The sequence below is a fragment of the Heloderma suspectum genome, chromosome 4, assembly GCF_057233095.1.
Source record: "Heloderma suspectum isolate Gila_16-S chromosome 4, 16-S_ref, whole genome shotgun sequence".
Lineage (NCBI taxonomy): Eukaryota > Metazoa > Chordata > Lepidosauria > Squamata > Helodermatidae > Heloderma > Heloderma suspectum.
In genome coordinates, this window is record NC_139461.1 from 231,539,320 (window position 1) to 231,563,201 (window position 23,882).

At 44.8% G+C, this 23,882-nt stretch overlaps 1 protein-coding gene across 7 annotated transcripts in view; it reads left to right on the top strand.

Annotated features, from left to right (window-relative positions):
* The first annotated feature begins 855 nt into the window (after positions 1 to 855).
* Positions 856 to 23,882, top strand: part of PDZK1IP1 (PDZK1 interacting protein 1) — a 32,157-nt gene continuing 9,130 nt past the window's right edge. The window contains exons 1-5 of one of the 7 annotated variants that reach the window (XM_084852571.1): positions 875 to 940; positions 1,918 to 2,000; positions 9,052 to 9,123; positions 20,499 to 20,607; positions 22,592 to 22,696. In XM_084852571.1, the coding sequence (XP_084708697.1) occupies positions 9,105 to 9,123; positions 20,499 to 20,607; positions 22,592 to 22,696 (233 nt within the window). In that variant the 5' untranslated portion in view covers positions 875 to 940; positions 1,918 to 2,000; positions 9,052 to 9,104. Of the gene's footprint in view, positions 941 to 1,917; positions 9,124 to 9,304; positions 9,455 to 20,498; positions 20,608 to 22,591; positions 22,697 to 23,882 lie in introns of those variants that run through there. The other 6 variants (XM_084852569.1, XM_084852572.1, XM_084852568.1 and 3 more) reach the window with 6 other exon arrangements.

Below are 23,882 nucleotides of genomic sequence, written 5' to 3' on the forward strand. Positions count from 1 at the left end.
TATGCAAATGTATTTATGCATTTAAATCACAAATACACCTCACTACATTTTCAGCTCAACAATACACTTTTTAAATGTAATGAAGGCTTTGCAGCTGGGAAATCATGTGCTTTTTTACTTCCCATGTAGCTAATAAATGCAAAATGCTGGTCCTCAGGGATCAATCATATAGATGAAGTTGAGCAAACAGTTGAAATCACTTGGAAGAACAGCCTGACACTGCTCATGAGTACTGGCACAGAAGGTGTAGAAATCACCATACTTTAACATCCACAGCACATTTTTAAGGCATCACAGTTCTAAGGACTTCTAGTCTAGCCACTGGGATGCCTTGCAGGTGCTTCTTCCCATCCCTTTAATGTTGTGCCAGACTCCTCTGTCCAAGACATTTATCACAGCATGTTCTGCTCTGAGATAATCTGCCAAGCTGATCAGTAACAACCTAGCACAGACAGCAGGGACCAAATGCTGCTGCTGCTCACCAGGGCCAGAATTCATCTCTAACCCACATCGCTAACAGTCCTGGGGGGATAGTTCAATGGCAGAGCATATATTTTGCATGCAGAAGGTCTGAGGCTCAATCCCATCTCCAGTTAAAAGGATCCGGTCGGGTCTCCTGGGTGGATGGTCGGGTCTCCTGGGTGGATGGTGATGTAAAAGACCCCTCTGCCTGAAACCCCCAAGAGATGCTGACAGTCAGAGTTGACTGGGGTGGCCAAGTGTCCTGTTTTACAGAGGTCTGTCCTCTATTTGAAGGGCTGTCAGAGGACAGTCCTATTTGAAGGTGTCCTCTAGTTGAAGAGCTGCCCAGCCCAAGTCTGGTTTCAAAGATAAGAAACCATAAAAAGGGAGAGCCTTGAAGTTGCTGATCAGCAGTTAGCACCTGGACAGTGGGCTGAGCAGGCACCCAGGTCACCTGGTCACAGACTTCCCCACTATGGTGAGAGTATTGTATTTCTATTTAAATGATAGTAATTCTTTCTAAATTTGTATCTATTACAACGTTATGCACATCGGTGTCTTCTTTTGTCCTCTCCTTTTTTCTGATTTTCTCTTTTATGTTGATGCAGAAGTGGCCTCCCTAAAGTAGTCATAAATAGACAATAGTGTGTTAAATGGATCAGTATAAAACATCTTCCTCTGTTCCTCCTTGAACACCATTCTGTGAACTTTCTGGCTTATAGGAGGCACGGAGGCCTCTGCCTTGGCTTCTTGGGAGCAACTGCCATTGTTACTCCTCATTTTCAGATGGGGTGCGTGTGAAGATGAAAGAGGTTGCCCAGGGGATCCACAGTTCAGTGGGGCTTTGAAGAGAGTACTCAGTGGGTACTCTCAGCTCCAAGACAAAATACATTATCTAGTGGTCCACTTTTGCCTTCCAAAGTCATCATGCCAATGCCTAATAGCCTTGGAATGAGCTTTTATCTTTCTAAGCAAACATTTAAAGGGAGAGAGCACCCTGGTTTGCACAAGTACAGGGTGGCTGTGTGCCAGCCTGGTTTGCAAAATTACCCTCGCTGGTGCGGCTTCTCGTGTCACCTGAACTCGGCGAGGATGGCTTGTTGGGGTGGGTAGCGAACCACCCCACAACTCTGCAACAGCCCATGGGTTATGCAAATGTGGCCAGGATGTGACCGGCACATGCGGGGTGATTAACAAGCCACAGTGGCTTGTTAACCACCCTGCAGTCATGAGAACCGGCCCAGAGTGTGTGGTGGCACTGTAACAGATTGATTGTGGCATAAGCTTTCGTGGACCACATCCCACATCAGATATCTCTGAAAAAGCAGGCTGTTGTCCATAAAACGTCATGAAAAATCGTCTAGTAGTGCAAGATTCCTTTTGCATTTGCTGCAGCAGAACAACACAGTTTACAGCTTTGGCATCTCCTTAAGCAATGTTTATTCTTTCCCCTAGGGGGCAGCAGTATGCATGCACAACAACTCAGCTGTTGTGGTACATCACATCACATGATACATGTATGAACAGCACAAATGAAGGTTGGTGTGCACTCGACTATGATGAGCAATTTTCCCCTTGCGCCCTTTGTAGATGCGTTCTCATGGCAAATGAGCCTGTTTTGCTGTGAGCAGAAGCTGAAATGTTCCGAGACGAGTTAACTTCTTCTCACTCTGTCTGACTAGGTTGTTTCCCAGACTTGAACAGGTGTATCTGAGATTCACCAGATCAAGAGAGAATTCAATGGCTTTAAGGACAGACTCCATTCAGTGATAGATTTGCAAATGTCCACCAAGTGTTTAGGGCTTCAAGAATTAATGTATGGGTAGTGGTCCTTGAAACCTCCCTCAAGCCAGACAACAAAATATGGTATTAAATAATATATATATATTTATTGCTCAAACAATCTAAGAGAATAAGGGAGCAATCCTATGGCTGTTAGTCAGTGGCTAGACGGCCATAGGATATGTGGTTTTCCGGGAACCAAACTCGGAGGCCGTGCTCGGAGGTCAGTTCCCAGAGAACTGACCTTCCCTCCCTTCCGCGCCGCCTCGTAGGCAGCGTGGAACAGCCCTGTGCTTCGCGCTTGGAAGAGGAGCACGGAGCAGCCCAAATGGGGCATTCTGGGGGGGGGTGTTGTGGGGGGGGAAGGCGGGAATGCTGGTACAACACATCCTATGTGTTGTCCGGCAGCCTCCTTCCCCGCTCCGCCTTCTCATGGCTAGGCAGCCAAAATTGGCTGTCTAGCCGCAAATGCAGGGTGGCTGAAGTGTGGAGAGGATGATCCCCTCCGCGCTTCTCCTGCCCTGCATTGGATAGGCAGTCACCTCGAGTTTGGAGGCAGCCGCCTATCCCCATATGATTGTGCCCTAACAAGCTTTAGCTAAGATGAGGCAGATTGCAAAGATTCCTAAATACATACCAGTTGTAATCACTGAGTATAGTGAAAATAATAGCAAGCATATTTTCAACATAGTAAAGCCTAGGTCCCTCTCAATCTAATAGTCAATATCAAAGTTTCATATTTACCTAAATGGAAGGCATGGTGGGCAAAGCCAGCCTAAACATGTATGGATTGGCAGGTTTCTCGTTCTCCCAGGATATCTCTCCCAAACAAATCAAACCCTGGTCTTTTATGACCCCCATGAAGTCGATGATCTCATCCTTAGTTTCAGACCCGGTCTTACCACCAGCACTGACACCAGCAACACCTAGTCAAAGGTATCCCTGCTGAACTAGCGGTGTGCTGCTTCCAGTACCTGAGTGACCCACTTGTGGCAGAATTCCTTCAATTCCAAGAATACATTCTATTACTCATAGTTATCTCATCACACACACACATGGGACTAGTCACGTCTGATCAGTTCCACGCAGTGCAATGCATATTCCACTACAGTTTGATGGCCCTGCATATCTCAGCTGATTTGAACCAGGGGTAGGTGTAGCTGGGTACGTTTCCACCTGGAGAAGGAAAGATTAAGGGAAGACATGATAGCAGACTTCAAACATCTGAAAAGCTGTCATGAGGATGATGGAGCAGAGTTGTTCTCTGTTGCTCCAGAGGACAGAGCTAGAACCAATGGGTGGAAGTTGCAGGGAAGCAGAGTTCAGGTAAACAGTGAAGGCTGGTGGCTCTGATGTCAGTGCGGTGGTGAATCCACTCCAGGTTTCAGTCAGAACTCTAAAGGAGCTGTCCAAGGTGCTGAACCTATTTTGGGGGTAGGGTTAAGGACCTTGGATAGCACCTTTGGAGTTGTGACTGGTTCTGACTGAAACCAAGAATGGATTCACAGCCTCACTGACATCAGAGCCACCAGCCTCCGCTGCCCATGCTAGAGCATTATTCCTGCAGCGAGGTGGTGGGTCTGCTTCCTTAGTATGTGCTATGGGCATAATATGAGAACGTTAGGAAGAACGTCAGTATGATCTAGTTCATGACATCGGCAAGCAGCAGGATTCACATCATTCACAAGACCTAAGCCACCATCAGAACAAAATGCATGTGATGCAGGGGATCCATGATTGGGTCTCTTGATTTTTTTTAATTGACCAAAGCAGGGGAGGGGGGAGGGGGATGCTGATTTTGACCAGACCAGCAGCTGTGTTGGACTGGGAGCCCAGAGATCCGGGTTCTAGTCCCCACTCGGCCATGGAAGCTCACTGGGTGACTTTGGGCCAGTCACAGACTCGCAGCCCAACCTACCTCACAGGGTTGTTGTGAGGATAAAAGGGAGAGGAGGAGGAGAATGTAAGCCACCTTGGGTTCCTTGCAAGAGGAAAAAAGGCGGGATATAAATGCAATAAAATAAATAAATAAATAAGACTGAACTCCTTCCCCCAGTGCTGTTTCCCTAATCTAAATCCCCATTCAAACTCCTGTTAGACTTGTAGCAAAACAAAGGTACCTGACAGAGCAATCCTATACATGTCTACCCCAAAGTAAACCCCACTGAGTTCCCAGGTAAGTGTGTGTAGGGTGACAATGTCAGTCATCTATTGTGCTGGTAATTTCTTTGCCTAGTGGGGCCAGTAGCAGTTGGGGTGTAGTGGCAATTTAGGACTTTTCTAGGTGAGGCTTTTAGCCTGCCACAGTACTGTGGATTCTGCTTCCGGGTTCTTTGTGGGATTAAGATCAGATACACATTTTTCCAGGTTTTTTCCTTTTCTGCCTTTCTATATGTTCTACTTCTACATAACTTCTAGGTGGTGCTGTGGTATAGCAGAATTGCACAACAACAATAGCATTTCATTCTGCCATTCCCCCAAATACCAGGCCTTCCCTGATCACCCCCCTTCCCCGGCTGTGAAAATGCTTGGAAAGCACAGGAGAGGCCCTGGAGGATGACAACATCATGTAAAGCACCCGTAAACTACCGTGAGTGAGGAATCACAAGCGCACAATAAATGCCTCATGTAGAAAAAGTCTTAGACAGGGGAAACATATAACCTCTGCCTGAGTGCCATGCTACGTTGATAGAAACCAGAACCCCTTGCTGCTCCTTTAAAGTGCGTGTATGTTTAGGTCAGGCGATCTGATCACAAATCTCTGGTGCCTTGTGTGTTTCAGTCCTGGCAGACAGTGGGGTCATCAGGGCAGGACCTAGGGGCAGAGGTCAAGGGCCCACTTGGAAGATTGAGCAAAAGGCTCCCCAAATATAGCTGGGCTGGCTTATGACATTTTGAAGCAACACACATTGTCATCTACAGAGGCCTTCCTCCATAAGACCATTACGTCCAGAGTCTAAAATTACCTAAATGCACTACTGCTGATAAAACCATGTTTCCTGGCTACAAAATGCTGTGGTTTCAGTGGTAGAAACAAGTGATGCCTCAGCAGCAGAAGTGTTACCTGGAGAAAAAATATCTGGATCCTTTGAAACAAATGAGTAATGACAGATCATTTATTTCATAATTAACTGGGAGGGCTCTCAAAGGCAGGAGCACCATTTCAGAGAGTTAAAAGATTCTCAGCAAGGTTTAAAGGTCCATGTTTGGATATAGTCAAGAGTAGGGCTGTGCATGGACCCCCTGATCTGACTCGGAGGCCGCTTTGGGGCTTCTGAGGTGGGGCCGATTTGGCTTGGTGGGGCCGATTTGATTCAGCCCCCCACCAACTCTCCTTGGCCTACAAAGCCAAAGCAGGATTCGGATATCCAAATCCTGCTTTGCCCCCCTTGAACACTCCACCCAGCCCCCAGATCCTTACTTGGGCCCTTGTTCCATGGGGGTTGGGGCACTACCACTGGGGAACCACTGCTAGAGGAGCCGCTGCCGGGGGGGGGGGGAGAGCTGCCACTGGCACTGCCAGGGGACCTGCCTCTGGAGCTACGGGGGGGGGGGGAGCCGCCTCTGCTGCTGCCACCAGCTCCGATACCTTCTGGACACCAGAAATAAAGTGAGTTGCCATTTTAAAAATGGCTCCCCCCTCCAGAACAACAAGATGGCTGCCGGTGTGTGTCCAGAGGGCCCAGCTGGGGGCTGGGCTTCAGGATCACTCTGAAGCACACTGAAGAGCTTCAGAGTGACCCCCTTCACTTTGGGCCACTTCATGCCCCAACACATCTGCTTTGCCTTGGAGGTGGCCTGAAGCAGCCCGAAGCACCCCGCTTCAACTCAGAGCTCAGCTTGGGCTTCGGTCTGAAGCAGTGCACAGCTCTAGAAGGTAGGTAGCAACACCAGCCAACCCACCCATCTGGTGGGCATGTTCTTTACTATTATGCCAGTTATTATGAATGATGTGAAGAGATTATGCCCTGTTTGGAGATCCCAGAAAAGGAAAGCAAGGCTCCTATTTAGGCAGGATTGATTCTTCCTTCAGCTCCCTGCTTCAGCCTCCTTCAGCCTCCCATGCTGCTCCTAAAGGTTCCCTAGCCCTCCAGAGCACCTTTCAGGAGGCACAGCAGGCTGCAGGAGAAGGAGAAATCATGAAGGCCACCTCCCCTGCCCCAGTTTAGCTTGAGTGGAACTCCATTCAACTCACTTACTTTAAGGTAGCCATGCATAGGATTGCACTGTTAGCCATTCTGGAGGAATAATCATGTGTGGTCTGAAATACTGAGGGCTTCTTTACACCAGGCTTTTATCCTGCACCTTTACTGGGGCTTCAGCTTCCGAATTCTTTGCGGGTTTAAGATCAGAACCTTTACATGTGGTTACGTGTGCTTTTGGGGGAGAATTTCCTTTCTCTGAAAATTCTGTTTTGTTATACAGCTACTAGATGGTGCTGTGATACAGTGAGATTCCAGAAATTCACCAGCTATTGCAGCACTTCAAAGCATGATTAGAATTTATTGCCTCATTTTCCCCATTAACAAAAAAGCTGAGCTAAAGGTTATAAAGCAAGGGAGATGCCCTGGAGGTTGACACATCAAGTAAAGGACCTGCAAACTTCCGTGAGTGACCAATCACAAGTGCATGATAAAAGACTCAAGTAGAGGAGCCCAGATGTATAGAAAAGCTCCTTTTAAATGGTGTATCTGGGAGACAAAATCGACATTACTTTAAATCCATATCCAGTAGCTGCACCTTTCCCACCTAATTTCTACTTTAGAGTAGACTTTTAAAAGCCTACTCTAAAAGCCAGATCTTAAAAGGCACCCCCCCCATATTAGGGTCCTGATCTGGATCAGGCCCTTTGCACCTACTCTAGAGTGAAAATGGGAAAAAGACATTGCTGCTAGATATGGATTTAAAGTTAAGTATGCTTTGACCCTGATTAAAGGCTCAGTGACTAAAGTGAATAAGGTTCCACAGCTACTTGAGGCATTCTGGTTTTTCGTCCAGCTGCTCTCATAGTTAGGGAAGTTTTCCTAATGTTTAACTGAAATCTATCTTCCTTTACCTTAAACTTCACTAGCTGATCGCCTCCTGTCCCAAGCAGAGAACGTCCCTCTCTTCTTTCCGGCAGCCTTTTAAATATTTGAAGATGGTTATCAAATCTCTCTCTTTGGGCTCCTTAACATGGAACTTTTATCCTGCAATTGAGATTGCTCCTTCACGGAAGTTTGCGGGCTCTTTACATGACGCCGTCACCCTGCTGTGACCCTCCAAGGCATCTCCTGCACTAAATGCCCTTTGTTCCGTTTTTAAATAGATTGCAGATAATGAGCTATCAAATCAGCCTGTTGTGTTCCGCTTCAGTTCCCTCTGTGAAAAGAGTAAAAGCGGCAAGAAGAGGAGCGAGATCAATGAAAGATAATGGAAGGCCCAGATACCGGGAGAAAAGGGAGCGCGTGCAAAGGAAGTCAGTGGCGATCCTGCATTTAAAATGGAAGCAGAAAGCCCCGTTTTAAATGCAGGATTTTAGGCTGGTGTAGAGATGCCCTAACTCTGCCCCAAATGCCCCAAAGTAGACCAAGGGGAAGGTGAAAAAGATATTTTCTTGGCAATTGTGAAAAAAACAAAAAATGCCTGTCTGCTGTTTGGAGTGATGGAATGGAGGGGACTTATAGTACAATCCTATGCATGTTTACTCAGAAGTAAGTCCCCCTATTTCCAGTGGGGCTTGCCTTGCTGCAGTCAAACCAAGCATCTTCACTCTGGCAAATAAGACAAGACTCAAACCTTGTCAGAGCCAACCTTTTACCTGGCCCCTTACTAGGAGGGAAAGCCATGTGCAAAGTTTTCCTCCTTACTTAGAGGTAGCCTCACTCCTGGAACACCAGTCACCATGGCCATCCAGTGGTGGCACTGTGCAGCAATGGAGGAATCTTGCACCTAGTCTTCACTGATTCGATGATGGAGTGCTGACCTGCAGGGCACTGGACCCTGGGAGGATATTTTGTAATGGACAAGGGCTGGGATTCAAATCCCCACTCAGCTATGAAGCTCACTAGGTGACCTTGGGCCAGTCATCAACTCTCAGCCTGACCTACTTCACAGGGCTGTTGTGAGAAAAAAAATGGAGGGGAACCATGTACCTTGCCTTGATCTCCTTGGAGGAAAGGTGGGTATAAATATAATAAATATAATACATAAATAAATAAATATCCCCCATCCCTGGTCCTGGAAATGTCTAATATTTTGCATTTGTCATCGGATTTTTAATGCATTATAGTCCAGGTCTCAGGGTTGTTGCTTTTTTAGTTCACTGTATGTCCAATTTCAATCTTCAAACATTTTTCCAATGCCTTCTAGTTTTATGTCATCTTCAAATTTGATTCCACGTTCACTATACCCAGACCAAATTAATTAACACATGTTGAACAGGATTTCTCCAGAGCATTTTCCAGTTTTCCACGGAGGAGTATAACATGCTAGCATGACTCCTACCCTCAAGATTCAAGGGGAATCCCTCTGCCTCCCCCCAACTTTTGGAGTAAGCTTTCTGTGTTCTTCTGTCTGCATTTAGCAATAAATGTACTTGAAAAAATCTGTTGGACAGCCGTTGAAGGCGTTGTGTTTCAAGTCTCAATCGTGAGATCTTTCATTGCCTTCTTTAGAGATTTATTTGGTTTTGTCTTTCTTCCTTACTTATGTATTGAGTACAGAAGCCATTGTGTTAGTACTTAGTTTCAGCCTCTTCTTGCCAATAAATAACAATCTTTTCTTTTCTTTTCTTTTCTTTTCTTGGATTCTTTCCAAACCATCAAGGAGGTGCCAGAAGGTCAAATTGCAGTTCTGTGATCTGCACAACAACATAGCGCATGGGCACAGAGGAAACGGGTAAAATAATTGTGTCCCTTCTCAGATTGTGCTGGAAGTGCTTGATTTGCATAGCTGCTTCTGACTGGCAACCTTCCAATTAATGAGTTTGATAATCTACCAGGTTTATTACCTAGGAGGCAGGCATGGTCAAATACACCTTGAGTCCTCAGATTTCACCTTTTGCCTTCCTGCTTTCTTTGGAGAAGGAGCAAATCCACCCTGCTGCTTACAGCAAAGAATTCAGGGTGGTGATCAGCAGAGCCACATCCTTGCACCATTAACATGAATGCTCTTCTGGCTGCTACCTTTTGCCTCTTGGTTACTTTTGGACCTGTGAACTGCCAAAGAGGTAATACATTTTATTTGTCTACTTTGGGTGATTGTTGATTTTACCCTTCTATTAGGATATGTGTGCCAGTTGATTTTTACCTGATTTGTTTTAGTAAATACCATTTATTTTGCTTATGCAGTCTACACCTAAATACCATCTTTCCTGGTTTATGTCCTATATCTGTTTGTTTGTTTTTAAATGCAAAAATTATGACTTTACAAAGCTAAAATTCCCAAGTTTCCTTAATGATAGGGGAAGGGGATGGGTTTCCAGACAAGGCTTTTATTGCACGATTGCCCTGCCTCATTCATGGAACTTTATGAAGGGTGGATACAGGTGTCATCAACCTTCACTCATAACCCTTCTGTGTTTTCCCACCACTTTCCCCATCTTTTTTCTTAATGCAGAAAATCTGTTAAGGAAGAAAAGATGGAATTGCAGCACAACGCCTTCTGATTGGTAGCATTAGGAACCCTCTGTCTGAAAGCACCACTGGATAAGCTCCTTTCACCGGCCAACGTTGTTCCCTTTTCCAAACAAATTTTAAAATCAAAATAAAAAAATCCCATTCAATGGGCTTCCCATTCAATGTTATTCACTAATATTAACCTCTTCTCATCTCTTACACATTCACCCTACCTTGTTTGCACCCATGCCCTTTTTATGACTTCTCCACCCACCCACCCACTTGGAGAGAAAGAGAATGTGCAGTGCAAAGTTATTTTCCCTTCCTTTCCCACTAAATCATTACAGCCCAACTTTACTCAATTGGGATCTGGAAAAGTTATTAGGACACCACCCCTAACTTCCAGGCTGGCATGAGCTTAGGTTCCTCTGCCTGGCTGTGGTTTCCCTGTTGCCTTGTCCTGCTGTGAACTAAGGAAATAACCCCAGAGCAGTCAGACAGCATATGTCCCAGACTCCCAGGACATGGTCTGAGGGCATGTGGTGTAGCCACCTGCTGAAGCTAAACAAGTTTGGGTCTGTTCTGTGCCTGGATGGGAGACACCATCCTAGGTACCCAATGTATGCCTCCTTGAGTTCCATGAAGGAAAGAAGAAAGGTGCAGTATAAATGCAGTATATAAAATAAACATATGAGCACCACCTTCTAATCCATGGTTGAGTCAGCTGTGAGCAAAGGAGCACCAATACAATGTCATATATGCAAAACAGGAACAATTAAAAAAAACAACACAGTAGAAAATGAGATGTTGCAATATAATGCTGCATGACGACTTTCTGAAAACATCATGTCCCTATCCATGTGATAATGATGGGGATTTCCAAATGACACTGATACTTCTAAAGAACAATTAAGCAACTAGAAATAAATCATGTGCCAAAAAGCTGCCAGTGCACTGAGCCAGGCTGAAGTCCCTGTGGAGGATGTGTCCAGAACAGACAGCAGGTTCCCATGCTGGTTGTGTGATTCAGCACAAAACTGGAAATGCAGGAAGCTTTACTGAAACCAGGAGTTACAAGACTGCACAGGTTTTTGCTCAATAACACTTCCACCATCTATTATTGGACAGAACAATGCCATCCATGCTGGCCCCGGCAGGGCCCGCTGTCTTCTTTGACTAGGAAGGTTCAGCAGAGCTTCTGGCTGGCTTGGAGCACTAAATCAAAACCATGACATCTGACCTTGCTCCCCTTTGCCTTGTAAATCCTGTTTTGATGGAGAACTAGGGTTACTGTCTGGGTGCACTAATCAAGAGAAAAACCGACGAGCGCAGTTTCTCCCTGTCTATTTCTCCCCTGGTCCTTTTGTTTCCTCTGTCTAAAGTAGCTGAGCAAACACTGCAGGCATAGGGAATGGGAGGACAAAGGGAATGAGGGACGAATGAGTGCCTTTAAGCCAGTTTAAGCCCTCCAGATGTGTTGGACTGTACCTTCTATCCTCCCCAGCCCACATGACTTATGGAGATGGAATGAGGGGTAAGTCTTGCCTGCTGAGTTTTGGGCTGTTGCACAGCTGCTAAAGGCATAGGAGCCATTCCAGAAAAGGAAAGGAAAAAGAAAAATGTCATAATGGTAGCTGGATCACCACAATTGGGCAGCGCAGTTCGGGTGGCTATGTCGTGACCCAGAAACCTGTCCTGGCATTTGAACAGCCCTGCAGGTGCCAAACAGGATGCAAGACTGTGTGACAAATGCAACAGGGGAAGCTGTGTCCATATTCTTCTTTGTATCTCTGGTGCTGTTAACAGGCCAGGGCACCCAATTCTCTGGGTCATGAGCCAGCGCTGGTCTCACGGTGAAGCAATGCGAAATAAGTGTGTTATGCAGCATATTCCAATGCAATTGCTGTTTTCCAACGTAATTGTTTCCCACTCCTCCCCCTTCTCTCTCTCTAAAAGAGGAGAAAGGGTGTAAGGTTGGGTTGGCAACTTTTTTTCCTGGCAGGTCTCCCTTATCTCTAACACTGGAGGAAATTGAACAGGTGAAGCTTTTCCTATGACTTCATCATTATGTTGGGTAGAGTAGAGCTTCACCCACCATGTTTCATCCCATCATGCAGCTGCTAAAGGCAGCTTTTGAGAACCTGCCCCTGTAGCTGGATCTCAGAAGAACCAGCATCCTTTTAAGAACAGCCTTCTCCAGCCTGGCTGTGCTAGCTGAGGATTATGGAAGTTGGAGTCCAACACATCTGGAGGGCAGCAGGTTGGGGAAGGCTGGATGTGTTTCAATTACAGTTGATAGCATCTAGCTCCATGCCATCAAAAGCTTTACCTGTTGAGTTTCTGTGTATCAGTCTTCTGATAAAGGGAGAGGGACAGGAAAAGGGCAGACTTGCTTTTGTATGTGGGAGGGACTGAGGTGGGCTGGTTGTCAATCCTAATAAAGGTCCTGCCAGGAAAAAAAATGTTAATGATCTTTGCGGAGAATGTCATTTTGAGTTCAGGTACAAAAATGTCTAAAGCAAATGCTGTTGTGAGCTGGTAAGGCTAAGCAAATTCTTTTTGGTTTTGCTAAAAGGAGAGGCACAAAAAGATCTCTCTCTGTCTCCTGGGATAAACTAATCATCTTATAGTTAGTATAATATAGTTCTTATATAATCTAGTACAGTTTTCCACAACCTGGTGCCCTCCAAATGTTTTGGACTACAGCTCCCAGCATTCTTGACCATTGGCCATAGCTGGGGCTGATGGGAGTTGAAATCTGAAACATCTGGAGAACACCAGATTAAGGAAAGCTGATGTAGTGGAAAAAGAGAACTTGCCTTAGAGTAAAAGAGAGGAGTTCCAGAAAGTTCCCTGCTCTTTATTCTGGCTGGGTCATCATGAGCCAATTGTCAGCTGCTCAAAAGCATTCTTAAAATGTCTCTTCACCCTCCACAAAGATTTTTAATCTGGATCAGCAGCAAACCCTACGATTTCAGCAGTTGGTCTGCTCTCGTTGTTTAAGCCTGCCTTGTACATAATACCTCATTTGTTTTTTATTTGGCACAGGCCCAGTAAAGTGTATGCAAGGCCCATTCCCTTGGCTGGATCATCATTCCTCTGATAAACTTCAGTGGGGTACCTAGGAGTACGGGCTAGTCTGCCAACATGCTGTGGAGCTGATTCTGTGGAGCTGTGAGACCTGAAAAGCAGTTTTAACCGAAGTGAATAAATGACATCCTTATGGCCATTTATATTTTAAACCTAGGATAGTCAGATGCAAAATTAAACAGGGATTCTGTGCCTTTAACAGTAGTGTAGAAGAGAGAATTTCAACAGGTGTTGCTTGTATTCTGTCTTCCACACAACTATTAAAGGTGCAGAAGCCCTGTCCTCTTGTGCACCAGACCACTATATATAAACAGATTTGGAAGTGGTGAAGACAATGCCCATAAGAAGCTCTATATAATACATGCATACATGAGGGCATCACATGAAGCTAGTGCTCAGTGAGTGGGTGTCATGGGCAAGTTGCTTACCGTATAATTGGCACCAGTACAGTATCTGATACATCTGGCTTGCAACAGCCACTAAAATTAACATGAGTTGTGGCCATTTATTAAAAGAGATGGGAGCGTATGCTCACATTTTGAGAACCTGCAAGGTTTTATTTACAATTCTGAGTTTTCGTTAAAACAAATCTAGTCCTCATGGTTGTGAAAATAAACTTAAAAACCAGTGGCATAGTTCATAAACTAACATTTAGAAAGCTAAAGCTTAATTTTAAGCCATTTGGGAAAGAGGAGGAAAAAGTGATCTAACCCTTGCAGTGTAATTCTATGTACAATTACTCAGAAGTACATCCCTAATAAGTGTATTCCTAATAAGTGTTTAGGACTGCAGCCTTACAGCCCAATCCTATGCATGCCAACATAAAAGAAAATCCTATGGAGTTCAATGGGGCCTACTCCCAGGAAGCTGGTTATAGGATTGCAGCCAAAGTTTATCACATGAAGCCCAGTCCTGTACATGCTTATTTGTTCCTGTAGTATTGGACTAAATTCCAGAAGTCAATATCAGAATATCAGAAGTCAGTTGCAAAATGGTCATCAGCTGTGGTTTGGTATCTGTCATATTCATTTCCCACAAATCAAGTATAAATATTGCAGCAACATATTTATTTTCCTTTTATTGGAATTTTCCTTTTGGTTTAGAGCCGCTGGTGTGATATTTATGCTACTACTTGTAGGAACCTATTTTTGTATATGGTATAATAGTCCTTCTGGCTTGAAATACAGTTATGTGAAATTCTACACGTTCACTTCCTACTCTACTCCCTTCTCCCACTGTCATCAAGAACTTGTTCCTAAAAATATGTTATTTCCTTAACCTTCTTTATGGGTGCATTCACTCTTAAATCTATGTGTTAATGTATAACTCTTTAAGCTTGGGATGAATGTAACCGGTAACTAGGGACAGTGGAAAAATCTGGCTTCATGTGGTTGTTTGAAGAAGAGTTTGGACTCCTTCTATTGAAATGCTTCCAAACAGCACAAACCTATACATGTCTACTCAGAATTGCATTCAGTGAGACTTATCCCCAAATAAATGGGTACAGGATCGCAGTCATAGTAGTTACATGGTCCTACTGTTTGAAGTGTTATAAAAAAAATCTGGTGCAATCTAGGATGGCCAACTTTTAAATCTTGGCCATACTAACCCTGATCCAGTGTCTTATACAGCATCTCGACTCAGAGAAATTTAGTAAGTAAATTTCAGGAACAGTGGTCCACATTATTCTAGAAACTGTAACCAATCCATTTCTAATGGGGGGTGGGAAATCACTTATGGTATATCTTTTTGCATCTGGCCACTTTGGCTCCCAGATGGTGGGAGGCAGATGCTGGGAGGTGGGAGCAAGGTGCTGGAGAAGAGAGCTGTGAGCCAAGCATCCTGCCCTGTGCCCCATCAGCTAGCCTGCTGCCTTCAGGTGTGGTGGAAGATGCTGTCCTATCACCACGGGCGAAGTAAGGTTCCACTGCCAGTCCAATCAGCTTTGTGCATGGAATGGGAAGGGGGCGCCATCTTGTTCTTTGCTTCTGGCCACAAAATGACAGGCCGAATAGCAACTTGTGGGAGGGGGAGATTTGGGCAGGATTGTGGTGCAGAAGGAAAGGGTTAACCTCCTCCCCAAGTGCTTTGCTATTGATAAATGCATTCATGCATTTTCTGTTGTGTCTCTTTTGACACTTATGTGCCACTTCAGGGTTTCTTATTTAACCGAGTGAACATAAACTCAGCATTAGAGCTTCGTGGGTTTATTTCAAGTTGTCGGCTATTATTAAGGCACGGCTCCTGTTCCACTAACACTAACAGTGGCATGATAAGGGGAAAAGCTGTACATAAGAAGAGTCCTGCTGGATCAGACCAAGGGTCCATCTAGTCCAGCATTCTGTTCACCCAGTGGCCAACCAGCTATTGATGGGAAACCCACAACAGGACATGAGTGCAACAGCACCCTCTTGCCCATGTTCCCCAGCAGCTGGTGTACATAGGCTTACTGCCTCTGACACTGGAGGCAGCATAGAGCCATCAGGACTAGTAGCCTTGTAGCAGCTGAAGCTTTTCCTGTAGTCTTGCTGGGGAAAGCTTCACTCTTCTGCTGGTCATGCAGCTGTGAGAGGTATAGGAGGAGTCCTGCCAAAAGTTGGCAGCCCTACCTCTGCTTCACTTTGGATGCATTTTTTCAAAACATGTTCCTTGTACTCCAAGCACCTCTGGCACGGTACACACTTTCCTTTCCTGTTCTCTACTTGTTGCACTTTATCTGGATGTTAATGGATAATCTATTGGAATTGCTTGATTTGAGAGGCTCTGAATTCACATGGGGTGGTAGGGGATGAGCCAGATAGTCTTTGCGTTCATTCCAACCCTGTAATTCAATCAGAGCTGGCTCTATGATTTTTGGGAGGGCCTTGGGCATGGCACCCTCAGTGGGGGGCCCAACCTGGAAGACAATGAAAACTGAGAATTCTCTTAGATTGCACCTGATCTTTTTGAGTACTTTGTGCAGAATGCAAATGGTAGCACCATTACAGGAATGAGCCCTCTGCTGGTCTTGGGGCCCTGGCAAGTGCCCGACCTTGCCACCCTCTGGAGCCAGCCAGAATTCTACAAAGGATTAACAAATGCCAAGGAAACAGAGCTCCTGAACCATTAATAGTTGTGCACAAGAAGGACTTTTGAGAGCCACAGGGATGAGAACCCCCCCTTGCACCTGTTGAAAGCCCATCTGCACAATTACTGAAGATAAACAATTATTGAAGTTACTGACTTCCTTTGCTTCTGGGCATTCTTGGCTTCTAGTTCGTGGCTTTTCTGAATTGGATCATGCCTGCTCTCCTTTGACTAGACTAGGGGTGGGAGACATGTAGCCCTCAGATGCTGGTGGAGTACAACTCCCATCATCTCTTGTTAGCATAGCCAGTAGTGAAGGATGATGGGAGCTGCAGTCTGCCAACATCTGGAGGGCCACATGTTCCCCATCCCTGCACTAGGCTAACGCTTGGACAAGCATTTGCATCCTTTTTGTAGTGCATGACCTGGTTGACACAACATGACAAGCCAGAGGACAGGCTGAATATGGACTGAGTGTGGGTTGTCACTGAGCTGTAGGTTGTTGTTGAATCATGGGCTGTTGTGTTGTGTGAACCCAGCCATGCTAAGAAACCATGGTTTGTTAACCACGAACAACCCACAATTTACAACCCAACAACAAATCACAGGTTCTCTTTATGGGTTCTTCATGGTTAACAAACACAACAATCCACAAGTCAAAAACAACCCACACTCAACCTGTACTCAGGCTTATCATGTTGTGTGAATTCAGCCACTGTGTGTGCATCAGAGGGCAGAAGAATGTTCTTCTAATTTCTAAAGGAAGGCAGGATGCAAAATGGCAGGAGAGAACTTTGGACTGGCTTGCATCAGTTGCTCTAGTCCAGCATTAACTGAGACAAAACAACTGCCTTCACGTTGCCCTTTTTAGAGCTTTGAACCTCTTTACATCTAGAATTCCACAGATGTTTCTGGACAACTGAGAAACCTGGGAGGGGTGTGTGGGTTGGTTGGAAGAAGCTCAGTTACCAGCCTGTATTTTCCTTCAGAATCATGAGACAACTTAAGCCCCTTCCCACATAATCAGCAAATGTGTATTGTGGGAAATTAGAGCCATGAGTGTTGTCGCTGCTCCAGATCTTAATACCCTCAGCCAAAGTACTGAAAAGAGCCCCTGCTGCCTTCTGCAGTGTTTCTCTGATTGCACAAATAACACGTCCATGCATAAAGCTTATGCATAGGTAAGATCTATGCATCAGACCATCAAATGACTGTGTGGCAGTCAGGAGTGGAGACAGTCGGTACATTGCCAATGTTCTGTGCACATTCATCAGACATGTGAAATGGACTTTGAAAAGCATGTTGGACAATTTAGGAGATAAAGGGGATGTTTTTCTTTGTTGTGTTTGTTGTGTTTACAATAAATTATTGGGTAGAAAAAACTAAACAGGTGCAGCAAACAAGAGAGAAAGAGTTACGGATATTCCTGCCCTATTAACAGAGATAGAAAATGGAGGCACGCAGAGGTAAAAAAAAAATTTAGACTTACAAGTGATTGTTGACATCGGGTTTATTTATTTTATTTATTGCATTTATATCCTGCCTTTTTTCCTCTTGCAAGGAACCCAAGGCGGCTTACATTATCCTTCTCTCCATTTTATCCCCACAACAACAACCCTGTGAGGTAGATTGGGCTGAGAGTCTGTGACTGGCCCAAAGTCACTCAGTGATCTTCCATGGCCAAGTGGGGACTGGAACCCAGATCTCCTGATTCTCAGTCCAACACTCTCACCACTACACCACACTGGCTCCAGACATCCTGATTACTTACCTGTGAATAAGTGTAATTGAACTTGCATAGGATTGCATTGTTAGTTGAATTTGGATCCCATTGAAATCAAACTTAATGCACAATCCTATGCATGTTTAGACAGAAACAGCATTAAAAGGTTTCTTTTTCCTATTCTCTGTAGTAGTCTTGAACATTTCAATTTTATTTTATTTTAGATTTCTATCCTACTTCACTTCCCAGATTTTTTTTTAATATAAATTTTGAAAAGGGTAAGAGGGTGATGAGCAATTAAATAGTAGCATTCAAGGACATTTACTTGGATGAACAATCAAAATTCAATAATTCCGAAGTTGGGATGCTCCTGAAATGATTAAAAAAAATAGTTTGCTAAGTTTTGTTTCTGTCAAGCAGTTAAGGCTGAGAACATAGCTCAGGTCTGTTGTGCTAAGTCACCATAATCCTCTTCAGAACATCCTAACAATTAGCAACCAATTGCAGCATCAGGTGAACACAGACTTATTTTCTTTCCCAGTGAGGAAAAGAACACTGGGTGTTTTCTGTTCCAGGAAAGAGGCATAGAGAGGGGCAGCATAACATGGCTGGTTGGGGGCAGTTAGCCATAAACTTGTGAAGGGACCAACCACCCTTCTAGAGAAGAAACTCTGTGTCAGAGCTGGCATGGCTGTGCCTACTATAGCATCTAAGGCAAAGCATTTGCTTTGGAAGCAAATTCAAGAGGAGGCGTCACTTTCTTGCCTCCAATCTCTCAATTTGTTCAGGTGAAAATATTTCCACAGCTGGCATTGAAGGTCGGCCTCTGTGGAGAAACACATGTTGCCATGCTCCAGACATCGAACAGGGTTAGTTTTTTTCTTTTCTTTTTTTACTACTCCTTTCCCTTTAACATTAAAAGGAGTCTGTCTCACACTGCCTAGTTAGCATAATTACCCTCGCTGGGCATGGATTGTTGTGACATGTGAACCTGGCAAGAGTGGGTGGCTGGGGTGGTTTACAAACCACCCAGCAACCCTAGAACAAGTCATGGGTGTCAGGGTGGTTTGTAAACCACCTCAGCCACCCACCGTTGCTGGGTTTGGGTGTCATGAGAACCCACACATGTAATTAAGCTAATTATGTGGCTCGCGACTGGCACGTGCAGGGAGGGAAAATAAGCCACTGTGGCTTATTTTCCCTCTGTGATCATGCAAACCCAGTCTTTGACTGTTTTCTGAGAGTTCTCTGCAAGTTTATAATGGTGGCTTATGCATGCTGATGTGCCATGTTAATTTACCTTATCACATTGCCCCTGGGAATGGCATGTCCATGTAGTAAAGCCTTTGAACCCCCCCCCCAAATACGTCCCAAACAAGAGAGGTTTTATGCCTCAGTGTGGGCCAACATCCACATAAATGTTACAAGAGCATTGACCCAAATACAGAAGCAACATCCCCAAATAAACGGCTGCAGGGTCATGTAGCTTGGTCATGTGTTTCACAGCAATCAATCAGAATGAAGGATTTTATTTTTATTTTTTATTACATTTATATCCCACTTCTTTCCTCTTGTGAGGAACCGAAGGTGGCTTATATGGCCCTCCTCCTCTCCATTTTATCTTCACAACAATCCTGTGAGGTAGGTTAGGCTGACAGTCAGTGACTGGGTCAAAGTCACCCAGTGTGTTTCATGGCTGAGTGGGGACTAGAAGCTGGATCTCTTGGGTCCCAGTCCAACACTCTAGCCACTACACCACACTGGTTTGCATTTACATTAAAGAGTTTTTGCATGTGACCCTATAAAGCAGGGGTGGGCTGCATGTGGCCCCTCTCCTCTGGTACAGCCCCCCCTGGCCCTTGCCAATGCCCAATGCCGCTGCTGTGCTTCCAAAATTCACAGCAGAAAAAAAAGCATCAGTTTCCTGGCGAATTTCAGTGGCATACTACTGCAGTGGCTTAAAAAGGACACATTTACACTGCAGAGGGTTAAAAAGGATGAATTTAGCTTGATTTCAAGCTAAATGTGTCCTTTTTAATCCTCCATAGCAGTTTGTCACCAAAAATTGCTGGCAAACTGCTGAGGGAGGGGGCTGCCACCCTCACCAAATTTGGCAGCACATCACCAGCAGGAGTGTGATCTGTGAGAGGGTCTGGGGGTGGGGGTAGGGTGAAAAGTTGCCTGCGGACCTCCAAAAGTTGCCCACCTCTGCTAGCAAGAATCTGGCTTTGTCTGATCTGCTGAATGTTGACCATGGACATGCAGGATTTCATTTTATATTCTGACCTGGAGAATGTCTGAGGGAAATGGCAATTGATAATTATGAACTTCAGCAACATCGCCAAGAAAAATCAATGAACAGAAGCTCTTGATTCCCAACTATTTATCCTTAATTAATTCCTTATCACATAATTGATCGGAAACAAAACAATTCTTGATTATAGTGGTATTATTTCATGGGTATTCTTCTTGTCTGTGGGTGCGAACCTCTTTAAGGTGCGATAAAACACAGAAAGGGAATTTCTTTATGGTGGGTGGATCATAGATCTTAATCTTCTTGATTTATGAATGTGCACAGCTGTTGAGATACTCCTCCTATTTAACATTCATTAAGCACCAGCACTAACCTTGTCACTTCACAGAAATTGAGCCCTCTCAGGAAAAATAATAGTTTACAGTCTTGGTGGACACTGTGTTGCAATTAATACAGAAATAATTAGCCTACCGATATTAAGATCCTTAATAGTAACCTTGACTTAACCCCTTTTTCTTGACAGCTCATGGGAAGCTTCAGCCATGGATGCAGGGCATCATTGCACTCACTGTCTTCTTGGTTTTGACAGTGATTGCCTTGGTCATCAATAGGTTATGGTGCCAGGATAAAGAGTAAGTGTTGACTTTCCTTTCCTCCACCTCTGTGTGCAACAGTGGTTGCAGGTGTGGTAAGAGGATGCAGACATCCTGTATACGGGTTACTCGAGGGCCAGACTAGATGTGATGGAAGGAGATCTCTGACCGAATTCCCCCCCGCCCCCCCAAAACTTTTTAAAAGATAAAAGTATTTGCAGGGCCCTCCAAATTGGATTGGGACTGAAGTGAACATACGAACGTAAGAAGAGCCATGCTGGATCAGATCAAGGGTCCATCTGGATCACTCGGTTTGGGTGTTTTCCCACTGACTTGCATGGGAAAATGCAAATGGCCATAACTTTTTCAGTTTTCATGATAAATACATGAAACTGTATTCAGTTTCTGGGGCCTCTCTGTCAACATGGAGGGAAACCCACCTGCCAAATTTCAGACAGTTTGGCCCAGTACATTTTGTGTTCGGTGCAGCTGAAATTTGATTTTTTTCCACAAAAACTCTCAAAGGAAAGAGCTATACCCCTCAGGCCTGCACTGCCTCCTCCTCCCACCTGCTCGGCTGTCGATGGCTGTGTTTCCACAACAGTGGAAGGAGAAGCTAATGGAGGAGTACTGGATTTTTTTTTTTTTTTTTTAAGGAATCAGCTTTGCTGCAATGTGGTCCGTGAAGGGCTCCACGAGCAGCAAAAATCGCTTCACAGAACATACTTCCTGGTGGGGGTGAGGGTTGGAGTGAACGTCACCTGACTGGCGGGGGCTGCTCAACCAATAAGAGAGGCTTCCCCCCTCCCCCCTTTCCCTTGAAAGTCCAGCTGCACCTGTATTTCAGGAGTGAGCCTCCTTGAGCACACTGGGAGTTACTTCCGAGTAGACACACATATGCTTGTGCTAGGAAAGAGAGCAGTAAATACAAAGATGGAAACCAGCCCCATTTTAACCTGCAGGATCTCTTTAATGAAGGGTCAAAGTTAAAGGCAGTAAATCAAAGAAAGGAGAATCAGAACCGCAAGATGTGCCTTGTTAATTGAGGGGGTAAATCGCTGGTGGAAACACCCCCAAGGGCTGCTAGCTGTCTTCTGCTGAGGAGGAGGAGACACAGCTAGCAAGCGGCTGGGGCTTGCACCATGCTGCTGGGTGGCTGTCCTTGACAGCCGACCAGGTAGGAGGAGGAGGTGTGTCGCACACCCTCCGCCGCAACCTGTCTCCTGGTCACGAGGAGGAGACAGCTAGTGAGCAGTGGGGACGTGAGCTGAACCTCCTCCTCCTGCTGCCTGGGCGATTCACAGCACTTTTTGTGTATAAGTCTTGCTAAAAACGTGGCGATCATGGTGGAGGCAGAGGGACCGGTGAGAGGAGCTGGGGGCAGGGCATCCGGAGAACCCAGATGGGGGTGGATTTTCATATCCTAAGTAACACCACCAGAATGGTCTGTCTCTGAAATGCAGCTGTTTTTCTCCGGTTATTCAGTCTTCCCCACTCCTCCACCCCTGTCACTTATTGGAGATTCCTGAGTTACATTCAGCCCTGATTTGGCAACTAGAGTTTTCATTTGCCACTTCCTCCTCCTCAACCCCTCGCTGAACTTTCTCAAGTTGATATTTTTGGCGCCAGGCTGTCTGAGCTGCTCAGAACGAATCATTGAGTTGGAAGAGATGCTTCCTATACAAGCCGCTTCGCTTTGGGGCACCTTGTTGCTATTCTGCTCCACCTCGGATCACGCGGAGGCACCTCCAAAGCAGCCCGCTTCGACTCGTTATTCGGGCTTCAGACCGAGGTGGTGTACAGCCCTATAATGCGTGATTTTGTTTATGGTTGTTTATTCCACACTGGGAATGCTTCTGGGCATGTAGGTGCAGAAACGAACACATGCCATAATAAGGATTATGAATTCTAAAATTCAGAAACGAACAAATATGTGGCATTCAAGTGTAGGATCCATGTGTTTGAATTGTACACCAAAACCATCCTTCTGGTCTCCTAGCACTCCTTCTAAATGTTTCTACAGTGATTCCTTTGGAGAGAAAGACAGAAACATGAGAGGCAACAAGAAGGAGCTGATCATTTCCAATGGTACAGAAGGAAGCTATTCAGCAACTGCAGCAGATTTCAGGTTAGGGTCATTTTCTAATTGATTTTTTTTTAATAGAATATAATTAATCCTATATATGTAGACTCAGAAGTAAGTCCCATTGTGCTGAATGGGGCTTACTCCCAGGAATGGGCATATAGGATTGAGGCCCAAGCCTGTCCCACATGCATATTATAAAATACTTGATGAGAAGGTGGATCTCCAAGCCAGACTTTGACAACCCTTCCTTGATTTGTATTGCCTTTTTTACTTTGAGTGATTTCTTGCCAATTGACAGGACATCATAACATAACCATGTAATAAATAACCAGTTACATTTGGCTATGCTTCATTAAAGAAAGCCATTTCTTTCACATTTTAAATTTGGTCATGTTGTCTAGAAAACATCCTTGAGAAGTTTCACATCTGACGTTTACAGAAGTGGAAGAGATTTATTTTTAATCCATACATGACCCATGGGAGAGAATAAGAGCTGAAATATTATCACTTGTAGTCCGATGGATGATTCCTCTTGAAAATTACATTTGTCATGTGTAGGGATCTATGGATTTTGTAAAATCCATTCTGTCTGCGTTTCGTGGATTGTCAGGTGCCTTTCATTCTGTTATCCACCTATTGGCAGGATCAGATTTTTTTGTTTTGTTTCTGAATTTGCGCAAATCCACATTTGCTCAAATGCACACAGGTGAAAATGTGCACATTCCCCCCAAATGTGCATTTTCATTCTTTAGCCCATGGGGGAAACGTACATGTTTGGTCGTTGTTTTTTTTTTGGGGGGGCATATTTTTCTACAATGAAATTTGCACAAAAAATTAGGAAAGTTAGGAAATCAGTCTGCAAGTCCGTGGAATTTCCTGATAGAGGGAGAGCTACAGAATCCATGGGTCAGATTCATGAAAATTCAAAGTAATTTGGTTCCATTGCAGATTTCTCCAACATTCCTAGTCGTATGACTAGACCACATGCATGAGCTATTACGTGCCTAGATCGGTGGCTGAATGAACATGCAAATTATCCATTAGTACTGGGCTGCCAGACTCAGAGCAGAGGTAGGACCAAACTCCTTATCTAGTAAATGTCCAGATGCCACACCCATTCTTTATGGGCATTAGCTTTGATGGGAGAAGGGGAAAGATTAGAACTATGAATACCAGTTGCTGTGGAACAAGAGCAGGAGTAAACTATTGCTCTCTTGTCCTGCTTCTG